The 19,387-nt window shown below is 35.1% G+C and overlaps 1 protein-coding gene across 1 annotated transcript in view; it reads left to right on the top strand.

Annotated features, from left to right (window-relative positions):
• Positions 1–19,387, top strand: part of LOC150095001 (TBC1 domain family member 13) — a 247,989-nt gene that overhangs the window by 90,222 nt on the left and 138,380 nt on the right. The window contains exon 5 of the mRNA XM_090411093.1: positions 1,830–1,923. Within this exon, the coding sequence (XP_090267219.1) occupies positions 1,830–1,923 (94 nt within the window). The remainder of the gene's footprint in view (positions 1–1,829; positions 1,924–19,387) is intronic.

Genomic DNA, 19,387 nt, shown 5'->3' on the forward strand with positions numbered 1-19,387 from the left:
CAGTCACCCCTATTATGTCGATGTGGTACTTATCTAATTCCTCAGCTAGCTCCATTTCTTTGCCATTCAGGCTTCTTTTGATTTGAAATTGGAAGTGATCATTATTTAGTCTTGAGCAGGATAAAATTGAATACTGGTAAGATTTATGGAAGTATACTTGAGAAATGGTTGAGAAGAATTGTGGAAGAAAAGCTTGGTGAAGAACAAGCTGGATTCAGGTGAAATAATTCAGGCTGATCATTAACTCTGGTGATGTTGATTTGGGATGTGTTTTCAGATTTGTTCCAGTAGCTGACTTTTTGCTGTTTGCTCTGGTTCCCTGGCGAAAAGAACAGGGGCCTTGTTTAACTGGGTGATGCCCCAGCCATCATGAAATTTTGTCATGTTGTACCATCATTTTGTATTTTGGTTTAAGCCAATAAGAATACAATTTCGTCAACTAAATCTCGAGTTGCCAGCCCATCCTTATTCGTTCAGTATCCAGGTAGATACCCAACAGGTTGCGCCATGAGAAGGTGAGGACTGGACATCAGGTCAGAAGCTCTGGTCGGTTATCTGCATTCCTTTAAAGGCTATTTATAGGTCTCCTCTCAGTTATACCGCTCTTTGACCGTTAAGCACCCTGAATTTTAAGTTTACAACCACAAAAGTTTGTAATCTTATAGTATGCTAGTACCCAAGATGGAGCTGAGAGTTACATTATCCAGAAACCTCCATCAAGACATACAGTAAGCATGGTAGTGATCTCTCACATACGCACAGTGAAATGCCTCTCACCACTTACAGACATTCACAAATATCCATTTGCTTGGTGCAATTCAAACTGTGTGTGCTGACTGGAGATCAGGTATTCTCCACCTCAGCCAGTGAGGCTAGCATATAGACGATGTTACAATTATAAATAAATCCTCTACATATCTTTGTGATTCTTTAACTGAATTGAATAACTTCTGTATAGCATTTATTCATTTTATATTTTCATATTGAATTTGTGCAAAAATCAAGACAAAACCTATGAAGATAGATAGGAAAATTTCACTGTTAAATATCAACATGTTTTTTCATTATATTTCTTTTCCAAAATTTGATTTAATCTTCATTAAGGAAAAATGTATTAACCTCTTCGGTACAACATGCAATACTTTAAATTCCGAAAATTATGATGCTCCTAAATTTAATATTGAACAAAGAAAACAAAGCTATTTTTGGTAATGGAGCACCCCCCTTTTTTTTTATCTTGCTAGTTTACAGAATTGCTGAATAAATGGCATTATATTAAATAAGGATTATTAATTTCACCTACCTGTGTGTAGTTTTGAAGGTAAGAATGATATGGTACTTGTGCTAGGAATTGATCAGGCTGATGGGTATGTAATTAGGAGGTGCTGAAGGTGAACTGATGACTTGAGTATAGAAATAGTTATCAGTTAGCCAATAAAAAACAGTAATGAAAAAATGAATTAAACTAGAATTTAAAAGAGCTGAAAATAAAGTATAAAAGGAACATAAAGCCTATTATGTACATGGCAACCAGCAGCATGACAGTGTATTGGCCATTTCATTTTTAAAATGTCATCACATGTAACTGTGAGCTTGCCACATGGTTAAATGAAACAATGTATTAAGAGAAACTAGGTTTTGTCGAGAATAACATAAGTTTGACCGGATAATTAAAAAAAAGGACAGTCCATTACCAAAAATAGCTTTAATTTCTTTGTTCATTATGAGATAATTATTTTGTTGTTAAAAAGCATTAACAATAGTAAATATGTCAAGTTTTTGCAAATTATTGTGCACTAAGACTTTTTAATCTTTCTGTATAATTACAGAAATCTTTATAATAACTTTATAGAAGAAATGATTATTGCTTCAGAATGCAGTAACAAAACTAGTTCCCGTGTTGATGTCACTATGACTGATCATGTAAGCATTATTTATATTTTATAATGCACATGTATATTTCATATTTTCATTTTTTAAGCTATATACTGGGTTGCCAGTCATCCATCTCTCTCAACAAAATTGCTATATAGGAAAAAAGTGAACAATGTGGAATTTTATTTTAAAAAAGGCAGGGTAATAATTATTCATTATTGTCTTATAGTAAAGTAGAAAAACAGTATTTGCCTTGACAACTTGTAAAAAGTATCAAAAGTAACCAAGAGCTGAAAAGAATACAATTTTCAATATGATAGCTGTCTTAGATATTACACTGCTTAAAAGTTAGCTAACTCTGACCATGGGTCCATAGATCTTTTATTAGTGTTTTTGATTAAGAATGGTTAATTGTCTGGCAGCTCTTTTGAACTATTTGTTACGTCAGAAAACCTCATGTTTCATGGAATTTCATATTTGAACATTGTATTTGCCATAAGTGTTACTCTTAATTGATGCTTAGATCATATATTGTCAGTGATCCTTGGAATGTTGAAGAAAACAGCTTAAAAACTGATTTAGCATCAGAAACAATAATCAATAATCATTATTGTTTTATAGTCAAGTAGCAAAGTAGTGTACTTCCTTTTGAAATATTTTTGCTACTTGGCTATAAAACAATAACATTTCAAGGATTGCAACTGAGTGATTCAAAGTAGTAGCATATAGTTATTTTCAACATAACATTGAAGGAGGGAAAAAAAAAATTGATAGAATTAATTTAAAAATTAATTTATTTGTTCACAAGCTTAAGTTATTTTCGACTTCATCAATTCCGTTTTTTTTTTTTTTAAATCATACTTAAAAAGAAATTATATTATTTTTGTCCATTTACCTTGACATAAGCAAACAAAAGTTTCACTTTAGTAAATTTAAAAAAAAAGAAAATAGTAAATTCATGACTGAAGCAGTTCACCTCATCAAAAATTATCCTCCATATTCACTTCAATCACAAGTATGTTTCCTGGGAAGTCATTTAGTTACTTCACATAAAAAATTGTTGCTGTGTGTTTAGCCAAGATAAAATATGAAAAAAGATAATCTCATGTCATAATAAACCCAGTGAGAAAACTTTGCAGCTGTTTCATGAAAAAATTTTATGCTTTTTGTGAGTATCTGAAATGTTTTATTGATTAGTCATGTCAGATTTTATCTCTTTGATATATTTCCTAAACTTAGGTGGTTTGTAATCCTGATTGTATGTTACTCATTTTTAATATGTTCAGAATTTTTTCTTATTAATATACCATATTATGATATCCATAAAAAAAAAAATATAATCTATACAGTAATAATGTTTCTGTAAAGTGTTATCTACTATTTAACTGCTATATTTAAAATATATTATCATAAAAGTATTACACATTAATATTAGACCATCTCTGTTTGCGACTAGCAAATCCCACTATGGCATAAATGTTTGGGAAAATTTTAGTGGTAGATTATTTTCATTGCATAATGATTCTGCTACCAGATTGCTTATTGGAATCCAGATGATAAGATAAGATGTTTAGTATATTTTATAAAATATATAATCATTTTTATCATTATTATATTACGATATAATTTACCTGTCAGCCCCTGTTTGACCTGTTAGCATGTATCGACTCCCATTGCTAGGAATTCCTGGCTTACACCATAGCATAAAGTTGACCCTTGAATTAGAAATAGCAAAACATTACCTTTCCCTGATATTCTCCTAGAAGTCTGGTAAATTCTTCCATACTTTTCACCACTGCTCTTTGCAGAAGGTAGAAATAATCAAAACTCTAAGGGAAAGAGCATATCCCCAGCAAACACAAGACAGAAATAGATAACTTCCTTATTTTATTCTTTCCCTTAATGTATATGTGTGCAAGAATATTAATAGGATTTTGCAACCCCCCCCCCCCTCTTAAGTCACATTGTAGCACAAAAATATCAACTAGTACACTGCTTTCATGCATTCATTATTTTAATTTTAGTAATTAGTAGATTTTAGTAGATTAGTACTTTTAGTAGATTACAGAATTTTAGTAGGATTCTTAAATGCAAGAATTGGAAACACGAAAATTAATAAAAATATTGGAATACATGGAGAACATACTCTAAACAGGAATGGTAAAAAATTGATTGACTTTGTAGTTTATAATAAGCTAAAAATAATGAATTCCTTCTATAAACATACAGACATACATAAATATACTTGGGCAGCAAGAGGATGGAAATCAATATTAGATTATTTTATATTAAATGAAAAGACATCAAAATTTTCACTAGATGTTAGAGTTTACAGAGAATATGAAATAAGCAGTGACCACTTCCTTGTTAAAATAAAATTAAGATTACCACCTAAATGGCTACAAGTAACAAGAACAGAAAGAAAATTTGAAACATTTGTGTATAAAACTAGACTATTGAATGACACAAATGTACAATGGCTATATGAACAAAGAATTAACCAATATCTAGATTAAATAAAACAAAATGAAGAAAATAGAAATAGAATGGCTTAATATAAAAATGATACTAAATGCAGCAGTAAATGAAAGCTTAGGAAAGACCATAAAATTCAATAAAAGGAAAAAACTGAAGATCTGGGATGATACAATCAAAGAAATAATCAAAAAGAAAAAAGAAGCCTATCACAAATGGTTAAGCAGTAAAAGATTAGAAGATGAAACAGAATATAAAAGAATAAGAGCTATAGCTAAAAGAGAAGTCAGAAAACGACATAGAGAATCATGGAACAAATTAGTTTCTAATTTAGAACATGATTTATATAAAATAAGACCCAATGTATATAAGATTTTGAAACACTTAAATGCAGATACCAAAGAAAACATAAAATTAAACACCGAATTGAAATTAGAATTTCTAAATTACTACACAGTATTGTGGACAGACGAATATTTTAAAAAAGACAACTGGCAAACAATTAACGAAAATGAAAAGGAAATAACTAAAGAAGAATTAGAAATCAGCCTGAAAGAAACAAGAAACGGAAAATCACCTGGTGAAGATAAGCTAGGTTCAGGACTATACAAATATGCAGGAACAAGATTCAAAGAAAGACTCTTATTATTTTTAAATAAAATTTATTCAACTGGTATCCCCCCAATAGAATGGAAAAAAGCAATTGTGATTCCTATCTTTAAAAAAGGTAATAGAAAAAACCCTAAAAACTATAGAGGTATCAGTATACTAAATTCCTGTTACAAAATACTGTATTATCCGTTGTATAAGATTCACCCAAGAAATTTAATATACAATTTTCTGGAAAAAACCTAAACTTTAAACTATGATTTAAAAAATAATGGATAAAATAATAGGTAATTTTTAATAGTAAACTGACCTTTCAGAAACCTGCAAAACCCATGTCACTGTCATCTGACTCTTCTCTATCATCATTAATTTCTTCTTCTTCCTCTTGTTCTTCATCATCATCTTCATATAAGAAATGATCTTCACTTCCATCAAGGGCGTTGCTAATTCCACATTTCAAGAAAGATTTAACAATAGTTTGTTCATTCATTTTCGACCAAGATGTCTTAACCCACTTGCACACTTGAGAGATTGATGGTCGTTTCAGGGGCACCCTTTGGTGGTAGCTGATTTTTCCACGTTCCGCGCACTTTTCATTTCGCAAATTGTACAAAATCTCCTTCTGACCACGCCAAGTTCTAATCATTTTTTCTGTAGGCGGAGGTCCAAAATGTCTTTCATCTTCCCTATTCCAGTGTTCTTCCCGCATATTTTACAACCTGCAATTTGTAACTTGAAGTATATGAATGTCGCCTGTTTTTTTCCATCACTAAAATCTATAGGGAAACATCAAACTGAACACAAAATATCTCAACATGTCAACTCAATACTGATAAACATTGGTAACTGATTACTCCGATAAGATATTATGAAACTTGAATAGGGACTCCCCGTTCTTAGCCAATGACATGCTAGAAGTCACGTGAAAGTTACGCATCAATTTGATTGCACCATTAACTGCCTACAAAGATCTTGGAACATAAAAGGGAGTACATATGACTTTGAAAAGAGGTATCAATCTTTACCTTCATTATATAAGACGCACCCCATTTTTAAGATGAATTGTTAAGGTAAAAAAGTAAGTCTTATGCACCGGAAAATACACGATATAGCAGAATCTTAAATAGCAAACTAATGAAATATTCCGAAAATTTTATTTTAGAAGTACAGAATGGATTTAGAAAAGGACGATCATGTATAGACCCGGCGTTTTGCCTAAAATTAATAATAGAGAAAAGAAGAGAGTACAATTTAGAAACACATATTGCATTTATTGACTTTGAAAAAGCATTTGACAAAGTTAAAAGAAACATATTATTTAACATACTAAAAGAAAGACAAATACCGAATAATATCCTAAAAGCTATCACAAGTATATGAAAATAATCAGATACATAAGAGTAAATCATGAGCTATCATATACGAGAGAGATAAACCAAGGGGTCCGACAGGGATGTCCCCTCTCAGCAACTCTTTTTAATATTTACTTAAATAAAATAATAATAAAATGGAATAAAAATTTACATCAAGGAATTAAACTTTCTCCTACAGTGAACTTAAACACTCTCCTTTTTGCCGACGACCAGATAATAATTGCAAATTCCGAAGATAACTTACAGAAAGCTATTTTAGATCTAAATGAGATATCCAAAGATTATGGTATGATAATATCAACAGAAAAATCAAAAACTATGGCCTTTAAAGGACAAGATCCAGCAAGAAAAATAGTATCAGATAACAAGATCTTAGAACAGGTGAATTCATTTAGCTACCTAGGATGTATGATCACATATGAAAATGAAAAAGATATAAATCTAAAAATCGCAAAATATTTAAAAATAACAGATGTAATTAACTCTATATTTAAACCAAACCTAATTCAAAAACAAACCAGACTAAAAGTATACAATACATTAGCCCTACCAGTCTTAATGTATGGAAGCGAAATCTGGACAATAAAACAAAAAGACAAACAAAGATTAATAACAGCAAAAATGAAGTTTATGAATTGATCACAAAAGAAACGAAGAAATTATGAAAAAATTAAACCAAGAACCAGTAATAGAAAAAATTAAAAAATATAAACATAAATGGATGGAACACATTCAAAGAATGAAAACAGAAAGATTACCAAAACACACCTTAAAGTACAAGCCATTAGGAAAAAGAAAACCAGGATGTCCCTTAAACGATAACTTCTAAGGCCGGAACAGGCCATGCTAGGCCTAAATCCTTGATACGCATGATGATGATCATTATTTTAATTTTTCATCTTTTTTTTTTTTTAATGTACTTTTTGGTGTGTGTGTGTGTGTGGTCATTATGGTTCTTCATTACTAGTTCTCACAAACAAAAGACTAAGTAGGATTCAACAGTGGATATTCAACTAATGACCACCTCCAAACTATTAACCAGATAATTACTAAATAACTTAAGGAATTCACAACGTATACTGGAATAGAAATTAAAATAAACATTAATATATGCTTCCTGTATTTCGGCAACGTCACTTTGCCATCTTCATGGGAACATAACATTAAGACACGTGCACACAGGCACCACAAAAAACCAACGTATCCAATAGTGAATATAAGGCTCTACAGGAAATGAAGAAAGACAAAGAAATAGTAATCACCAGAGCGGATAAGGGGAACGCCACTGTGGTGCTCAACCATACTGACTACACAGGTAAGCTTAATGCTTTATTATTAGATCGGGCCACTTACCTCCCCATTAAATACAATCCCACCAACTCACAGATTAGAATACTCCATAGGCTCCTTAAGAAGGTCACTTCTTGACCTGTAAAAGTTACTAACAAAGTAAAACTTTTAACTCCAGACCCCCCCCGTATATATGGGCTCCCAAAAATACATAAACAAAATGTGCCATTACGTCCCATAGTTGATGACATTAATCCCCCCCACATACAAATTAGCCAAAGCGCTCACACACTATACTGGCAACACACCATCACACATAAAAAAACTGAACCCACTTCAAAGCCAGTGTAGAAAACCTTACACTCTGACACTTACATAATGGTCAGTTTTGACGTCTCCTCCTTCAAGGAAACCTTAGAGCTCATCCAAGCCAAATTTCCTCCCGATATCTCAGCCCTATTTCAGTTCACAATGAACTCAGGGTATTTCGTTTGGCAGGGAAAATTCTACAAATAAATAGAGGGGACAGCCATGGGTTCACCACTCTCCCCACCTTTGGCCAACTTCTTTATGGAGACTTTTGAAGAGAAAGCCTTAAACTCTGCCCCACAAAAACCAACCATATGGCTTTGCTATGTTGATTATGTGTTCGCTATTTGGCCACGTGGCTCTGATACACTCCTCTCCTTCTTAACGCACTTAAACAACCAACACCCCAGAATCAAGTTCACCCTGGAAAAAGAGGAAAATAACAGCTTCCCTTTCCTAGACGCACTAGTCACCCACCAGCCTGATGGAACCTTTGTTTTCTCAGTTTATAGAAAACCCACCCATACAGACAGGTACATTCACCAACAATCCTCCTTCCCCCTCACAACAATATGGAGTTATTAAGACGCTATACAACAGGGCTAAACTAATCTGTTCAAATGACAATGCCCTAACCACTGCACTAAATCACATCCTTAACACTTTCTCAGCCAATGGCTACAACCACCAAAAAATACTAAAACCAGTAAACCACAGCCTCCTTTCCCCTCTTCACTAAAAAGATTACTCTAAATCCATCACCATTCCCTATATCCAGGGCACCTCGAAAAAAATTACCAAAATCCTGAATAAACATGACCTGACCTCTTGTTACAAAACCATATAGAAAATTGGAATCCCTTATCCTCTAGACCAACCACTTCCCCTAGACCTACCTGGTGCATACCAGGTCTCTTGCAGCTGTAAGCTGTCCTACTTTGGCCAAACAGGCAGGACAGCGAAGAACTACATCCGGTTTCACCAGTACAGCCACTCTGGGCTTGCAGACCATGCTCTGGATACACGCCACAGAATATGGTGGAAGAAAGCCACAGTAATACACCATAGCAAGTATAAATTTAAAAGACTATTCATTGAATCAGCCTCAGCCCTAATTAACATGCCTAACCTCAACAAATTTGGATGCATGAGACTGCCTCAAATTTGGGAGACGTACATCTTGAGAACTTCAGCCCAACAGCCAAGAATACCTAATATAGCCCACTAGGGGGCACCATCAGGACTTTAGGAAAAAAAATAGTTTCCTCGCTTCGACCTCATTTGCTGTGTTTTAGTGCCTGCATGCACGTGTCTTAATCTTATGTTTCCATGAAGATGGCAACATGACGTTGCCGAAATATAAGAAGTATATATTAAAGTTTATTTTAATTTATATTCCAGTATATGTTGTGAATTCCTTAAGTTATTTAGTAATCGTGTACAACCAGTGTATAAGCCTTTCTGCAAGAATTATTAACCAGATAATAGAAAAAACTAATGAATACAATATATCACTTTGTATGCCATTTATAGATTATATTAAAAAAAAAAAAAGCTTTTGATACACTAGAAAGAACATCAATAATAGAGGCACTAAATAACCAAGGTATCGAAAAACCATACATGCAACTAATACGGCATATATACCAGAATGCACCAAGTAATATACAGTTAAATAATTAAAAGCAAAAATTAAAATAGACAGAGGAATGAGACAAGGAGGTACAATGTCACCAATAATATTCAATGCTTGCCTACAAGAAATATTTAAAAATCTAAATTGTGATAAAAAAAGGTATTAGAATACATGGTGGTTATCTAAGCAATTTAAAATTTGTTAATGACATTGTACTATTTTCTAAAACACCTGAAGAACTAAAAGAAATGATTAAATTATTGAAAGCAACAAGTCTGGTCTGATAAAACTAAAATAATGTACAACAAAATGTATAAACTCCAACCAAAAAGATTACAAATAAATGACAGAGAAATAGAAAATATAATTAAATTCAAATATCTATGTCAAATAATTAATATAGATAGAAATTGGGAACATGAAATAAAAAAGAGAATAAACCAAGGATGGAAACAATTTGGAAATGCAATGAAATTTTTAAAACATACCTATCTGTCTAAAAAGAAAAGTATATGAACAATGCATCATACCAGCTATGATGGAGCATAAAGTTGGACCATCACAAGAAGACTGGAAAATAAATTAGGAGCTGCACAGGAAAATATGGAAAGGTCAATGTTAGATATAAAAAGACTAATAAAGTAAAAAAAACATAGATATCAGGGGGAAAAAAACAGGATTAAAAGATATCATTAAAGAAATGAAAAAAATTTTTTAAAAATGGAGATGGGCAGGACACATCGTAAGACAGGGAGACAACCACAGTACAAAAGGGTGGACAGAATGGCAATTATGAGAAGGTTCAAGAAGACCTGGCAGACCATCAACAAGGTGGAGCGATGAACTACATCTTTCAATGGGAAATGACTGGAGCTTCTGGGTCAGAGACAAAGAAATGTGGAAAAATATGGAAGAGATCCTTGTCTAGCAGTGGATGGATATGGGTTGATTATGATGATGATGATTTTGTATTGTTATTCATTTTATGTCTGCAGCTATTTGCTGTTACAAAAAATAAGCACACTGCCAACAATGTTTCTGTAGGCACATGAAACTTGTTGAACATTTGTAGGTTTAATTGAAGCTTTTATTATTGTTATTATTATTATTCAAACCGCCATGGAGTCAAATGACTCATTGCAGGAGGTCCTTCCTAGGAAACACAAAGTCTATCATACCACTCCTTAAACTCATTGACCGTTCTCGCTCTCACCACTCTATCAGGCAATGCATTTCATGGTTCAACCATCCTCCATGCAAAGAAACTACTCCTCATCCTCTTGCTCACAGCTTCCTTTCCTAACTTCCAGGGATGGCCCCTTGTCATCACTCCTTCCCACTATTCAACCAAGCAAAGAGCTCCCCAGTGTCAACCCTATAACCACCTCTCAACAGTTTAAAAGTCTCAATTATATCACCTCTCCTTCTATCTACTAAATTCTGCAGCACATTCCCTCAGCCGATCCTCATAACTAGCATTTTATACAATCCTGAAACCATCTTTGTTATCTGCCTCTGTATACCCTTTCCACAGTTAATTTATTCCCTTCAAATCCTGGGAACCAAATCTCAGAACAATAGTCTAAGTGTGATCTCATCAAGGTCTTATACAACGGAATGATAACTCTTATCTCTGCAGGTCAGCGTCCTTCTCAATATTGCATCAATCCTCTGTGTTACCTTCACCACCTTCGCAATATGTCCCCTGAATTTCAGGTTTCTATCAATCATCAATCCCAGTTCTGTCTCCCCTACTTCCTTCAGTACAACTCCTCCAATAGAGTGTCCCAAACCTCAAGACCTTACATTTTGCTGCATTAAAACAACACCCACATTCATTTGCTCATCTGTCTACTTATTCAAATCCTCTTACAGGGCTACCATATCTGCACTATTACTAATAACCCTTCCCAGCTTCACATCATCTGCAAACAACTGAATATCCCCCTGCAATCCACTGACAATGTCATTGATATAAAGGTTAAACAATATAGGTCCCAGTACTGAGCCCTGTGGGATCCCACTTGTAACCTTCTGTCTCCTTGAAACTGCCCCACCATACACAACTCTCTAATACCTATCGAACAGCCAATCCTGAATCCACTTGACCAACCTGACATCCAAACCCATGTGCTGCAACTTAAATATCAGCTTATCATGTGGCACCCTGTCGAATGCCTTCGCTAAATCCAAGAAAATGGCAGTATATGCCTTTCCCTCGAAACTCTTGTCTTATGGTTAGCATATTAGAATTTTGAAGAACTATAAATAATAACATAGTCAACTCTTCACTGTAACAAACAGCTTATAACCAGAGCTGAACAAATAGGTGAGTAGATTTTCAGTGAGCAGCTGCAGACTAGACAAAATAGAATATTTTTCATTTAATAATAAAAAGAAAAAATCTCTCCAACCATAGTACTGTGCTGTTAATCATTTCATGTAACTCCTATTGACTTACATATAGGGATGTCTGCTTTCACCATATTTGTTTAACCTGTAAGAACTAGTAAAGCTATTCCAGAATCATGTGAATAACTATGAATGGACAAAATGTACATCATATAAAATATGCAGATGATATAGTATTATTTACAGATAATAAAGAAAAGTATTTGATTGAAAACCTACATTAAAAAACAGTAAAGACTATGCAATGCAGATAAATTTTAGTAAAGCCGAAACAATGGCAATCAGCAGAAATGAAGCTCTTAAAGTGGAAGGAAATAAACTGTAACAGGTTAAAAATTCAATTACTTAGGCACATTGATCACAGACAGGCTAAATTATGAAGCAACTAATAAACACAGAATAAGTCTAGGGTTTTCTACTATGGCCAGACTTACATGTGAAACAATTCACGTCTCTCCAAAGAACTTAAAATCAACATATATAGTTCAATGGTACTCCCCATAGTTCTTTATAGTACAGAGACTTGTGTTATCAAACAGAAGGAAGAGCAAAAATTGACAGGCTTTGAAAATAAGTGTTTAAGAAAAATAAATAAAACATCATGGACTGAACTGAAAACCAGTTAGATCAGAGAAGAATTACACTACAATATTTCAGTAATAACAAGAATCAGAGAAAAACAATTACAATAGTATAGATGTGTGTACAGAATGCCTACTAACAGGTTTCCTCAAATTCTCCAAAATGGAAGAGTCAAAGTTAAAATGGTGTGTTTACTTTGTGATAGCATAATTTCAGCAGTGAAAAGATACAGCATTATCATCATCAGCATTATGGTTAAGGACCACAGGTATGCAAAATTGGAGGAGAACCAAGAAAATCTATACTTATAAATATGAAGCTTCAAAAAAATAAAATAAATTATTTCAAGTGATGACAGGATGAAGTAACGAAATTACTGAAGCAACTTATAAAGTAGCATATATACACTCTGGAGAGAAAGATAAGCCATATACAGGGTGTTCGGGATAAATTTGACATATTTATAATTAATTATATTTTTCCGTAAGTTACATGTATTAACACACACTTCTCTTCATTTAAAAGTTTGGACCCTTCTTCATTCATATACAAGATGTTAGAAAGGATGGATAGCTGGAACCCACCTGAATCATGGAAGAGAATAACTTGTATCATGATGATTCGTGCCCGCCATCAAAATAAGGATATTACGACTGCTGCCCAATGCTCCCTGAATACAGTAAAAACAATCAGGCATGAACTAGAGACTTGCAATGGTGACTACGAGGATGTAGCAAGAAGAAAGATCCCTAGCAGACGATCTGATTGCGTTCGTACAGCAGAATTCCTCGCAAATCTGCAGGAACAGGTGTTGAAGAACCCTGGCATTGGAATTCGGGCTTTGTTCGTGGAGTTGCTAACTGTAGTCAAGCCCTGGATAACAAGGGTAGCCAATGGTAGGCCGTATGTATGGCAGCAGGATTCGGCCCCTTGCCACACCTCTGGGAAAAGTCAAAAATGGTTGTCTGAAAATTTCTACGACTTCACCAGTCCAAATGTTTGGCCTCCAAACTCCCCAGACCTTAACCCCATGGATTATTTTGTGTGGGGCGCAGTTGAAAAAGACACCAATCGCACTTCCAGTAATACAAAAGCCCAGTTAATGGATAAAATTAAAACAGTTTTTGCGGCCCTTCCCAGGGAGACTGTAGCATCAGCTTGTTCGAGGTTCCGAAGCAGAATTGAAGCTATGATCGATGCTAATGGTGGTTATTTTGAGTAAATCTTGTTGATAGTATTGTAATTAACTCTGCCTGTAATGTTTTTTTGTCAATTCATTAAATTTAATAGATACAAAGAAGATTTTCTTTTTCCTTACGAAACTGTCAAATTTATCCCGAACACCCTGTAGATGTAAAAATCATAAAACAATGCATTGTCAAAGTTCTAGCGTGTCTAGATTCAGATAAAGGTAATAAATACAATCAATTTCCTCTTTCATGAAGAACTGTAACCAAACAACAACATGAATTAGCTGTTGATTTTACTAAACAGCTTCAAACAATTTGCCAAAATGAAGATACTTGTTTTTGGATTGCTGTAGATGATTTCACTGATGTTACTGACTGCACAATTCCAATATCTTGATTTCATTTTATTGTATATTACATCAACAGAATCTTTGTGGCAAATCTGCTCTTTTTAAAAACACGTTTTGGAAAGCTATTGATGTTGTTAACTATATTTGAGCAAATGCTTCAAGGCATTACCAGTTTTGCAATATGCTTCAAATTGATAAGGTAACATTAAATGTGAATCTTCCTTATCGCTCTAAGTACTAGTTGTCACAGGGAAAAGTTCTAGAAAAAGGTTTAGCACTGTGAAAACAAATTATAAATTTTTACGTGGAATAAACTAAACCTGATAAGTTTTCAAAAGATTATTTCTACAGAAATGCCCCATTTTTATGTGATTTAATGTCAAAACAAAACCAGCTATGAGTATTTAGGAAGAAGTTGGTTTTTAATTTTTTTTTTTCAGACCTTTTCTTTTCAAACCTGTAATTTTAACTGAACCTTTTCCTGAACTGGAAAAGATATTTAAAGAATGGTGCACTAATAAAACCTTAAGAAACTGTGATATTAATGAATACAGCTGTGTCTTAGCCTCATTTATCAAAGAATACAATAACAGGTTTAAAGATTTTGAGAAACATGATCTCGCACTAAAACTAGCTTTCTAGCCACATCTGGTTGATGTCTCTAATGCACTTGAAAATTTACGAATGGGGCCAATTGAGCTCTCAGAAACAATATTCTGAGATCTCTGTTTGACAGACAGATCCCATTGAAATATGGAAGAATGCTGTGAAGTATCCAAAACTGCATCAATATGCTTGATGTATGCTGTCTTGTTTTGGTACAACCTACTGTTGTGAATCAACATTTTCACACATCTTCAAATTAAGATGTGATTGAGATCACAGATTATGAACACTCAACTGAAGCCAAAGATGACAATCTGAAACCAAATATCCGCTTCTTATTCGGCAATAAGAATAAGGTGTGACACCTTTTGGTTACTTGTATATGGAAATATGACTTTTGCATTACTTCACCCTTGGTATTACTTCTGGGTCTGGCTCCCACTGATGAGACCTCAATAAAGGTTGAAACCAGTCTGATAGTAATGCATAGCATTATACACGTCTGTAAGGATATGTGCTTTGCATTATGGGATACTAAGGAAAGTGATGTGAAGTCATTAACCACTATGTATGAGTTGCCCAGTCGTGAAGTCACTTCATGCACAAACTTTGTTTGCTTACACTTAAATAAAGGATTAAATCAAGAATATAATTTCTTGGCATCTTTAATTTATAATAAGCAATCTCAAGTAAATCATCAAGTTATGTACTATTTGGTTAAATAAATTAACATAAATAAAGTGTGTTAATTATTGACATTTAGTTTGTAGACCTCCATTCTTGAATTAATTTTTTTTTTTTTGTAAAGAAATAAAACATGAGATTTAATAGATTTTTAATGTTGTGATATCGATATTCATACTTTGCATATGACCTCTTTATAATTCTAGCAAAAATTGATTACATATGTGAAGTGCGTGAACTTATGAGGAATCCATGAAGTGATATGCAGCCTTCCAGTTCCTAAAGGTTCCCTGGTCTGTGATAATTGTCTTCGTTGCATTCTGAGATCTATTGTTTTCTACAATAGATTTCAGAATCTATTGTAGAAAAAAACTTTCTTTGGATGTGCATTACAAAATTGTGGTAGCCAGTTTATTATTTGTGTGAGTCGGTGGTACTCAACTTCTAGAGTTTCATATCTTAGGTATGTTGTTATTGACATTTGAACAGCTTTATTGGGGTTCTAAAATGTCTGTACTTTATTGTCTTTATTGTGCTATTCTGTAGAAGCACTGCATGTTTCCTGCCTAATCATCAAAGCATCTGTAAACAATTACTGAAACTTCTTCATGCTTTGCTATGAGCACTATTCAATAAATCAGTTATCAACAAATTCAGTACATAAAAGCTTAATGTTACTGCTTTGTCAAATCTTTCAGATTTAAGAATTTGTTTCTATGTTCTGACTTCATTACTTATGCTGAAATCCCATTTTCCTTTCATATGAACTAGATGCAGCAGTGAGTTCCTTCTGGTATATAACCATATCAAATGTAAAAAATTTTCTAAATCTTTTAAGCCAAACCTCATGTTGGAGGCTTAATGGATTTTTTACAACACTCAAAAAGAATTAAAATAGAATTTAATACTTCCTATATTTCGTCCTAGTCACTAGGACATCTACGGGGATTACAAAAACAATTAATGTAACATATACACAAATAACAAACAATACTAAGCCCAACCATGTGGGTGACACTAAAGTCCTATCTAGGTAGAGCGCCATCTAAGGGAAGTAGTAGGTGGCCTGGAATGTAAGGTGGGAACTCTGGTGATGAGTGTTTCCCAAATCTTCGGAAGCTTAATGCAACCGTATTTATTGAGATTTGGTTGGTTTTTGAGAGCTGCTGCTGCTTCTAAGAAAAGTCTCTCTTTCTTGAATTTGCTGTGGTGGAGCATGGTGGTTTTCTGCCATGATACCCTGTGGGTGGTGTCCAAAACATGGTCAGCCAAGCCTGAATGGCCATAGTTGTGTTTGAAGATGTAAGACTTGTGTTCCTCTAGACGGATGGATGCTGATCTGCCTGTCTGTCCAAAGTACGCCAGCTTACAGGAACAGGGTACTTTGTAAACTCCAGGCAGAGAGAGAGAGGAGGGAGCTGATCTTTCGTAGAACGGATAAGGGTAGCAAGTTTGCGGTGGGGCTTATATGCTGTGTGTAGGTTGTACTGTTTTAGTATCTTGGCTATTTTTTCGGATGTGCCACGGATGTAGGGTATGGTGATGGCATTTTTAAAATCTTGTTGACAAGAAGGACGGGGAATGGGGGAGGAGTTGATTATTTTTTTGATACTGTGATCGCTGTAGCCATTGGAGAGGAAAGTGCTGTGTATGTAGTTAAGCTCAGTAGTGAGGGCGGTTCCACTGGAACAAAGATTGTGGGCTCTCTTGGTAAGAGTTTTAATAATGCCATATTGTTGAGAGGGGTGGTGGTGGGAGAGTTTGTGAATGTATCTGCCTGTATGTGTGTGAGTTTTCTGTATACGGTGAAGGTAAGTGTATCATTAGGCAGGCGTGTGACTAAGGTGTCTAGGAAGGGTAAATAATTGTTCTTTTCCTTTTCCATAGTGAACTGGATTCTTGGATGTAGACTATTGAGATGACTGAGGAAGGAGTCTAACGTATCTGGGCCATGAGGCCAAATAGAAAACACATCATCTACATATCTTAGCCAGATGGAAGGTTTGAGTGGGGCTGAGTCTATGGCTCGTTTTTCAAAATCTTCCATATAGAAATTGGCAAGGGGGGGGTGATAGGAGGGAACCCATGGCAGTTCCCTCTATCTGCTTGTAGATTTTTTTGTTCCAAGAGAAATACCCAGAGTTAATGGCAAAGGAAAAGAGATCCGTGGCACATCCGAAAAAATAGCCAAGATACTAAAACAGTACAACCTACACACAGCATATAAGCCCCACCGCAAACTTGCTACCCTTATCCGTTCTACGAAAGATCAGCTCCCTCCTCTCTCTCTGCCTGGAGTTTACAAAGTACCCTGTTCCTGTAAGCTGGCATACTTTGGACAGACAGGCAGATCAGCATCCATCTGTCTAGAGGAACACAAGTCTTACATCTTCAAACACAACTATGGCCATTCAGGCTTGGCTGACCATGTTTTGGACACCACCCACAGGGTATCATGGAAGAAAACCACCATGCTCCACCACAACAAATTCAAGAAAGAGAGACTTTTCTTAGAAGCAGCAGCAGCAGCTCTCAAAAACCAACCAAATCTCAATAAATACGGTTGCATTAAGCTTCCGAAGATTTGGGAAACACTCATCACCAGAGTTCCCACCTTACATTCCAGGCCACCTACTACTGCCCTTAGAGGGCGCTCTACCTAGATAGGACTTTAGTGTCACCCACGTGGTTGGGCTTAGTATTGTTTGTTATTTGTATATATGTTACATTAATTGTTTTTGTAATCCTTGTAGATGTCCTAGTGACTAGGACAAAATATAGGAAGTATTAAATTCTATTTTAATTCTTTTTGAGTGTTGTAAAAAATCCATTAAGCCTCCAACATGATGTCATCACAGCACTTAAGCCTCTACACACGTATTCTAATCATCCATGGAGAAGAATTAGCACGCAAATCCAAGCAATACGGTAAGTCAAAACTACGACTATCTAGGCAACTAAATAGGCTGGCCTTTTTAAAACGATGTCGGGACACAAGAGTGATACCAAACTGCGTTAAAATGAAGATCAATTTCCATTCCAAAAAAGCACTTCGTATATATAACCGTGCCAGCCGGGCATTACTTCGCGAGCAAATCGCCTCTACACGTGCTACCGTCGCAGTGACGAACGCCACCATTGGCTCCTTACATTCAGAGCTCTCCACCGTTCTTAACCCTGAACTTTGGTCAATTCTCTCTGGCATTTCGGAAACTTCCGCACAGAGAGAATTCCAAAAAATAAAAAATAAACACATAAAAAATATAGCAACCTTGTGAAAAACAAACCACAACCACAAATTCAACCGCTCCAGACAGTAATAAACCTCTCTTCCAAAAGGCTCAACGACGATGCCGTCAGCGCCCTTTGCCTCAGCTGTAATTTTGTCGTCGCTCCGAAGGAAGTGCCGGTGCTTGACGTAATGGTGAACATCGAACGTGGAATCGGTCGCTTACCGTCAGAGATAGCTAACAACATCAGACTTGACGTAGCCAACATCCTCGCGCATTCTTCGCCGCCAAAAAGTAATTTATCATATGCCCAAATCACGGCTCTCCTGAAACTACGTAAAGAAAAAAGTATCGTCATCACCAGAGCAGATAAGGGTAATGCCACAGTCGTTCTTAATACCAGTGAATACAATCGTAAAATGAACATTGTCCTCTGCGATCGCGCTACCTACATCTCGCTAGAACACGACCCCACAAAAACACAAGTTAAGAAACTAAAAATCTTACTCAAAAAAGTATCTTCCTGGCCCCCTGACGTCACGAAAAAACTTAAACCTTTCCGCTCCCCCGAATATACGGTTTACCAAAAATCCACAAACCCAAGTCCCCACTCAGGCCTATAGTAGATGCCACCAATGCACCTTGCTATAGACTATCTAAACAGCTGGCCAACTCTCTGATCCCCCTCACCGGAAGGTCCCCTTCCTATATAAAAAACTCGACCCACTTTAAAGCCCTCACAGAAAATTTAACCTTGAATAAGACA

This window comes from Typopeltis vanoorti, chromosome 21, assembly GCF_054136105.1.
Source record: "Typopeltis vanoorti isolate ZY-2024b chromosome 21, IOZ_Tvanoo_1.0, whole genome shotgun sequence".
In the NCBI taxonomy this organism is placed as follows: Eukaryota; Metazoa; Arthropoda; class Arachnida; order Uropygi; family Thelyphonidae; genus Typopeltis; species Typopeltis vanoorti.